The sequence below is a fragment of the Etheostoma cragini genome, chromosome 4 (genome assembly GCF_013103735.1).
Source record: "Etheostoma cragini isolate CJK2018 chromosome 4, CSU_Ecrag_1.0, whole genome shotgun sequence".
Lineage (NCBI taxonomy): Eukaryota > Metazoa > Chordata > Actinopteri > Perciformes > Percidae > Etheostoma > Etheostoma cragini.
Window position 1 is genome coordinate 24344210 of NC_048410.1, and position 8630 is coordinate 24352839.

At 40.8% G+C, this 8630-nt stretch overlaps 1 protein-coding gene across 1 annotated transcript; it reads right to left on the reverse strand.

Moving 5' to 3' along the window:
- Positions 1–3326: 3326 nt before the first annotated feature.
- On the reverse strand, positions 3327–7946 carry c4h3orf14 (chromosome 4 C3orf14 homolog). The gene is made up of 4 exons (XM_034869178.1): positions 7783–7946; positions 7056–7179; positions 5913–5981; positions 3327–3849 (listed from the first exon to the last, which is right to left on the reverse strand). Exons 1-4 carry the CDS (start codon positions 7833–7835, stop codon positions 3673–3675), a joined length of 423 nt encoding a protein of 140 aa, XP_034725069.1. The 5' UTR covers positions 7836–7946; the 3' UTR covers positions 3327–3672.
- Positions 7947–8630: the final 684 nt, after the last annotated feature.

Consider the following 8630-nt stretch of genomic DNA (forward strand, 5'->3'; position numbering starts at 1 on the left):
AACAGTAAAATTACGGTTTGCTAACAGTTAAATTACACTTAACTAAAGATTGTTGATCATATATTGATGGTTATTATAGTGTTACCTTGTTCTTTTGCACATGCTGACAAATGGGTGGGATGTTCCTCTCATTACTGCTGTGAAGCTGCGCCCATGTCTCTGTACAAAAACACAGCTTCCAGTTCTATCAGCCACATAGGATGTGGATGTGTTGTGACCCTCTGTAACATCATGGATGGGAGCAGTCATACTTCTCATACAGTGGGAGAGAATAGAATTTATAGTTCAAGAAATTATTGTCTTTTAAAGTAATTCTATGGACATTTCCGCATTTAATGGATAGGACATGAACCTAGAGATTGGCATGGTGTTATTTCAGTTATCTTCATAGCTGGTTTGATTTGCATTGAGAGGTGATCTTATGGAAAGTTCCCCTTGCCAGTCTCTATGTTGAAGGGTATGTGATGATGTGGGGGGGGGGGGGGGGGGGGGCTAATTTAACTCCTAAGGCGAAGGGAACTTTATCAGGATGCATAGTATCCTGATCCATGGAATAACTGGCCTTCAAAAAAAATGTGCCTGCTTCTATGGGAATTTAACATAGGAGTGTGTATACTTACGGCCCCTGTATTTTAAGGAAGAACAGTTACTTATTTACAATAAAAATTGGTTTCCTTAAAACCTTGGATTTTCCTAAATATTTTGAATTAAGGCATTAAGATCAGTTTCCAAAAGATGTTTTTATATTCCTCTTTAATCAACTTTAGCATGGGTCTGTAAACTTATGCATATACACACACACACACACATTTATATATGTAGATATATACATATATATACAGGTACTGTATACACATACAGTATATGTATACAGCTATACATAATGTTTTGAGTACAACAGTGTTTTAACAGTATGTTTATTAACATATTTACAAAAAATATACAGACCGAATATCATGAGATATAATCATTTTGTTTGATTTCTCTTCTATAAATTGAAGACTGAACAAAAACAGATTTCACTGCTTTGAATGTCAGTTTTCTTTATTTCACTTTCCTGATATTTTGTAAAGTATAATAAACAATGTCATTTAAACTCTCATTCATGTCACAACAAAGATTTTTTAAAATTGTTATGGAGCCAACAGGCGGATCATTAGTAGTCGGTGTTCCACACACAGTCCTGTTTGAGCAGCCTGGACACGGAACACTGAACTAACAGTGATTCAAACACTTTCTACAATGAATGCACGTCAAGTCGCGACTGTCCAAAGAGATGGACATTAGTTTAGTAGTTGACTGTGGACAAAGTACAGATACTTCTACACACTCCCCCCACTGCTTTCTAAACTTCCACAATACAGAAAAAATATGACAAAATGACTAATTTCTAAATGTTGACACTTATAACTCTAAGATTATGCTTATAGATAGATAGATAGATAGATATTTATTGATCCCAAAAAATGGGAAATTACAGTGTTACAGCAGCACACATACATCAGTCACACAACACAGAATAAAATATAAATGAGATAGTAGGAGAAAATATACATACAAAAAGTATACATGAAATAATAATAATAGGAATAAAATATAAGAACAAATATGTAAATGTACAGGATGGGAAAACAAAATGTGCAACTGCTTAAAAATCTGGTAAATGTAAATGAACCAATTGTGCAGGTTGCACTTAGTGCAGTATTGTGGTGTCTAAAAGTCTCATCTAGCACCCGGTGATGACATGGCAGTGTTGTTAAAGTAGTTTTAGAAGGACAGCATACACTGCCACTCCTAAGAATAGCCGTATCTTGTGATCTATAAATATGAATATAAATCATGCACTGTTTGTTGCAAGTCCTTAACTAAAGGTTTAGCTTTTCTAATGGAAAGCTTTTTCTTATATTTGACACAGGCTCCCTCTAGTGGTAATGAGGCAGCACTGCAATAAAACTAAAGAAAAAAAAAAACAGTGTTACCCACAGACAACATTTTGCTTTGAAATACAAACACCAAGTCCAACAAATACAAAGTCACAAATTTCAACAATGGACATGTAAAGTGATGACCTTAATTTTAAAACATATTCAGTCGAAAAAATTCAAGAATAGTAAGAACAGAGATGGAATACATTAAATATCAGAACACATAATTTGCCATGATTATAATTTTAGTTTTGTGGGCCATCGCTCATAGAAATACAATGGATAGAAAGGCCATTCGCATTCAAATGGAATATAAATAGACTGTTGTTATATAGTGCTTTTCTAGTCTTAAACACTACTCAAAGCGCTTGTACATGTATACATACAGGATCCATTCACCATCACACACATTCATTCACTGTGGCTGCTGTACAAGGTGCCACCTGCTCTCACACACACACACACACACACACACACACACACACACACACACACACACACACACACACACACACACACACACACACACACACACACACACACACACACACACACACACACACACACACACACACACACACACACACACACACACACATCACACACATCACACACATCACACACATCACACAGATAATGCAGAAGACATTTAGGGTTCAGTGTCTTGCCAAGGGACACTTCAACATGGGACTGAAGGGCCGGGGATCAAACTAGAGCTGTGCAATATATCAATATTATATCGATATCGTGATGTGAGACTAGATATCGTCTTAGATTTTGGATATAGTAATATCGTAATATGGCAAAGTGGTATCTTTTCCTGGTTTTAAGGGATGCATTTAAAATGTTCTGATCTTACTGTTCTATTATTTGCCCTTACCCACTTACTCATATCCACATTACTGATGATTATTTATCAAAAATCCCAACATGGAAATATTTTGTGAAAGCACCAATTACTACAATAAACACTACAATATTGTTGCATTATCAAGCTCGTGGAATTTGGTCAAAAATATTGTGATATTTGATATTCTCCATATAGCCAAGCCCTAGATCGAACTACCGACCTTCCGACTGGTCGAGGACCGCTCTACCTAACTAATAACTCTTGTTATGAATTGATACTATAAATGAAATGAAATTGAATTGGATTGAATCTACCACCTGAGCCCTGCTGCCCCTCCATCATCAACATAGCAAATGGCCAGAGTGGCAGGTAGCCATTTTTAGGGCTTCTGTATAAACTTTGTGGATGAGAGACCAAATGAGCGGTGGAGTAGGAACGTTACGTTGAAGAGAAATTAGTCAAACTTATCAACTCAATTCTACCTCCACACATACACACTGCTATCGCCAGGTGAGCGACAGCTTTGTTCGGCTCGTTTTCTGTGACCAGTGTGGCATGGGGGCACGACCGCGTTAGCAAGCTAGCTAACTAGCCAGTTGTCCCCAGGGTTGCTAGTTCCGCCGTGCTTTCATGCTGCATTGGTTACAGATATTGAGCCGAACAGAAGGCTGGGTCTGACGGTCCAGGGACCCGCTGCCGCCGGGTCTATCTGTCCCTCCACTCATTCCCCAGCGCTCAGGAAAAGGCTTGTTCACCAAATCTTCCAACCCTGGTTTAAGGATGCTGGTGAGGGTCTGAATACAGGGGCTCTTGAGAATCCACAGGCCTGTGAACACCTGCACCAGCTGAGCCTCCTCGCCGTCTCTCCAACTCCAGTGGCGGCATCAGCGTCGGTGCCTATCGAGCAGTCCTGGGTTTGGGGCGAGGAGGCAGGCCGTGGTCTTTAGCTGTGCTGGCTTTCTGTTTGGCTCTTCTGGGTGGCGGTCCTGCACCGTGAGCAGGGTGCGGGCCTTTACCCAGGAGAAAGCCCTCCCAGGCTGGGATAGACTCTTCCACAGACGCCCAGTATTTTGTCTACAAAACAGAAACAATATAAAACCATTGTTAGGTCACAAAACTCTAATGGTACATTATAGGCATTGTTTTCACAGAAAGGATCGTCCCGCTTCCCAGCACCCCGAGCTAGTGGCTCGACACCAGCAGTTGTCAGTTTCTCTTCACTGACCACTGACAAGCAGAGAAAACAGGCTACAGTCTCATACAAGCCTTATGGCTGCACCTGAAGTGGGTCTGCCAACTACCGGATTTCAAAACGGACCAACAGGGCGGCTCGTTTGGAATACAACCTCGTATTTTATGAAAATAGTTAATCTAAATATGTTTCTACAACGGTCAATTTAAAATACTTGTGTCAGCTTTAAAGAGGCCACTCTTTATACACTCCTCATTTGTATAAAGTTGGCTGGCTTCAACTTTGTGCCAATGTGAAGCGGGCAACTCGATGCTGCCCTTCTCCATGTCCCTACAACGCTACCAGAATGCATTGCACGTGTTCTCCCATAGAAATGAATGGGAACCGTGGAGATGACGCTGACAATGGACACGTACCATAAGTCACCCTACTGACCCCTACATGAAGGTTATACAATCACATCTAAAGTCATATCAAGTGAGGAACCTACAGCTTTCCTGTTTGTAAATGGGCAGGACTGAATTACAACTTTAATTCTTTTTCAGCAATTTCTTTGTTTTCAGTATCGGTGTCCTATCAGTGTGAATAAAAAGCTGTCTGGCACATGAGCACAGAAGACCAGCGGACCTCTCAAAACATTCTGAGCCTTCAATCATCAAGCAACTTCAAATGTAACATCCCAAATCACATTAAGAAATCTGTAGATAGAGAAAAAAAAATCCCCTTGCACGGCAGCTGGATTGTGGCGATATCCTGCAATTATCCAATAAGCGTCCAGTGAGGAGCTACTGGCGGCTGAGGGCGGGGTTTAGGTGTGTGTAGTCTTGCATAGGCAGACCTTCTTCCAGAGCGCTGTGGAGGAGGGTCTGGCTAGTGCACACAGCATTCTGGGATGGGAGAAAAACATGCTCTGGTTTATTGGCATTGATTTAAAGGTGCCATGACATGCTGCTTTTGGATGCTTTAATTTAGGCCTTTCTGTAAAATGGAGACTGAAGACTCTTTTATATAGACCTTAGTGGTCCCCTAATACTGTATCTGAAATCTCTTTTATATAGACCTTAGTGGTCCCCTAATACTGTATCTGAAGACTCTTTTATATAGACCTTAGTGGGCCCCTAATACTGTATCTGAAATCTCTTTTATATAGACCTTTCCCAAAATTCAACCTTGGTGCAGAAGTACAGCTACTACAGCCAGTCCCACAATGAGCTTTCCTTAGTACGTGCCATTGCTGAGTCTGTAACTTTTAAGTAGGGGGGGGGCAAGGTGGAGGCTGGGGGTGTGGCCAACTGCCACTTTGCTCATTTGAAAGCCATGATGTCTCTCTCATGGGTGGGCAAAATTCTCTGTGCGGGCAAAGCAGAGAAAGTGGAGGTAACCTCGCCCCTCGTGACCTCATGAAGGGCAAGATTCCAGAAGATCCCGACCCTTCTGAGCTTTCATTTTCTCAAAGGCAGAGCAGGATGCCCAGGGCTCGGTTTGCACCTATCGCCATTTCTAGCCACTGGGGGACCATAGGCAGGCTGGGGGAACTCATATTGATGTTTAAATAAATAAAGGGAAATGTTAATGCCGTAGGACCTTTAAACAAATCACAATGAGTGAATCAAATGGACAATCACTTCATTGAATGAAAGTTAAAAAGATCATTTAAGAGTGCAGTCCTACAAGGTAAGCTACCTTGACAACCTTCTCCTGCCTGTAGATTTATTTTATTCATAGTGTCAAACCACAACAGGAGTTATCTCAGGACACTATACAGATAGAGTAGGTCTAGAACACACTCAATTATTTACATAAGAAACCCAACAATTTCTCATATAAATGCCAAGGAGCTACTGTGTCAATAGCTTGAAGAAAAATTAGCTGCAGAATTGACCTGAAATGTGATAATGCAAGACACTGTCAGATACTTCACAGCATTATATCAAAAACGTGTTACCTCCAGAGCCAGAAGATTTGGGTGTGGCAGCTGTCTTCCTTTGAGGCGATCCTCTGTCGTCTGTAAATCCTGCAGTAAAAAAGATGAATGGGGAGAGAGGGAGAGGGGGAAATGACATGCAGCAAAAGGCAGCAGATCAGCGTTGAACCCGGCCCGCTGTGTCGAGGAGTACACCTCCATATAACGCCCGCTCCACCAACTGAGCTATCTGGGCGCCCACAGACTAATTTAATCTTTAAGTAAATCGTGGCAAATCTTTGCGTTACAGAGAGTTTACAGGTACAATTGAGTACACATGAGTTAAACGAGGTGCACATGAACGCACCAACGAGTCCGATCAGCGCCCACATTACTCGAGTTGTTTGTTACCATAAGTCACTCACGGCAACCAACGCTATCTATCAGGACGTCCAAGAGGTGGAAAGTAATCAAATACGTTTACTCATGTTACTGTACTGTTGTAGTTTTGTTGTGTATTTTGTGTTGGTATAGTTTTTTAAGTTGATAGTTTAAAATGTACTTGATTACATTTTAAGTGAAGTATTGAGTTTGCTACATTACAAATCCCATCCGTTACTGAGTAAGAAAAAAAACGAAAACTTTGACTAACGAAAACTGAAAGGGAGAAAAAAAAATTGCGCCCAGAACCACTACAGTAGCGAAACAGCATCCAGGCTGCCTACCAGGCGCCAAGTCTTTCTGCAGAAGACCGAGAATGAGATGGAGGTGTATCAGACGTCAGTTCAGAGACTGTTTCAGTAGAATTCCTCACTGAACCATTGTCCTATTTTCACTACACTGGAGTGATCCAATGTAACTAAGTTACAATAGTTTTATAATTTGCCAATACCATTCCATTTAGGTCCGGGGGGGGGTTAACTGCGTGTCAATCACTGTTCAGGTACACACATTCATTCTCCCTTGTGAGGGGAGGGGCTTAGGAGAAGGTTTGGGGCTTTTGGAAGAGGGGGGGACTGACACGAAATTTGGTAAGACCTGGATCTTCACAATGATACCTATGGCACCTTTAAAGTACACTTTAAATGAACTACTTATCACTTTTACTTGAGTAATTTTTCATCAAAGTATTGGTACTTTTACTTGAGTACAATATTTTAGTATGTTTCCCACCTCTGGTCCTACCTGCAGCAGTGTGGCGTTCCTGAGGCGAGCGGCCTCACGCTCCTTGAGCTGCTGCCTCCTCTGGATCTTCAGCTGCTCTCTGCAACTCTCCATCTGCTCCAGCAGCTCTGCTCTCCTCCCTAAACTGAGAATGGAAGAAAAAATTACATTTGATTTATAACGCACTTTTGTGGTGTTTTGTAAAAGTATTTCAAGTACGAGTTGAGAGACATGTATCACACAACGTCCCCCTTTGATTGGGCAGCCTCTAGCTCACCCTGTAAGAGAGTCCTTTTTTCTTCTTCTGCACACTCATTTCTTCACCTACGCACATACCGGTCCCCTGTATCCTCCTACTGCTCACTAACCGTATCAACAGGACACATCAACTTTACATTTTAAACAACTCTCAAAGTGCACACTCAAGTACATTCGAGACAGTTGTCAAGCTCACACGGACTGAAGGGTGTTGTTGTTTTTATTACAGCACAAGCTATTGTTTAGATTACAACAAATAACGAATCATAAAATGCATTCACTAGCATAAATAACAAAAGAGCAAATATTTGCGTGGTAAAAGTGTAACGCTACTTTGAGCCTGCAAGCTAGCTTACTGTGTGAACAGGAGAGTTGTAAAATACTAGGCTAACGTTACTCTTCGTGGAGGAATCACACAGACGGACAGCATTGACTGTTATAGATAAAACCGGGTCAATACTAGTTCATATTAAATATATGAAAGACTCACATTTGCTCATGTTTCTCAATTAGTTCCATTTCTTCAGATAAAAGAGAAGACATTGTTGGCAGCAAAAGCGCTTCCTCTCATCTTCTGATAGCATCAAGCTAACACCATTAGTCTGTCGTAATACAACCGGAATGTGTTGCTACTTCAAAATAAAAGCGCAATTTAGTATGGGGCCACAGGCTCTTTCCATTTGAGCTTGTTTTTACTGAAAAAGTCTGACTGTTTTCCAGATGTTGTTGAAATATAATATAACAATTTTACAATATTAGCATATTACTAGAATAACGTGTATCACTCTTAACAAAATGGCCGTTTCTTTTAACTGAACACAATGGTGTTATTATGAAAGTTCTTTTCGGAAGTTCTGCTTGCCTTGGCGTTCAGTAACCATGGCAATCAAGACGGTTACCTGCTGCCCTCTTCTGGTTCTATTTTAGAAAGCAGTTGATGAATTACAAGGAAATAGATTTCCCGTTTTGTTTTCTCTCTGTGAACTCAAGACACTGGATTGCAAATGGGAATATGCAAAGTTATTTTGTGAGACCATTTAAAAGTCTTTAAAGTGCCCATATTATGAAAAAACATTGTTGGGTGTTAGTATGTTTCTCTGGTGCTTCCACACCATTCAAACCTTGAAAAAACACTCTTAATGCTGTTTTGAGTGAGATACGGTTTCTGAATGTCCTCTGCCTGTCGCACTGTTGCTTGCTCTGGAGGAGACTACTAGAACTGTTGGGTCCTTGTAAATTCTGGAGTGTGGTCTATCTGTATAGTGTCTTGAGATAACTCTTGTTATGAATTGATACTATAAATAAAATTGAATTGAATTGAATTGCCTTCAGTCTCCG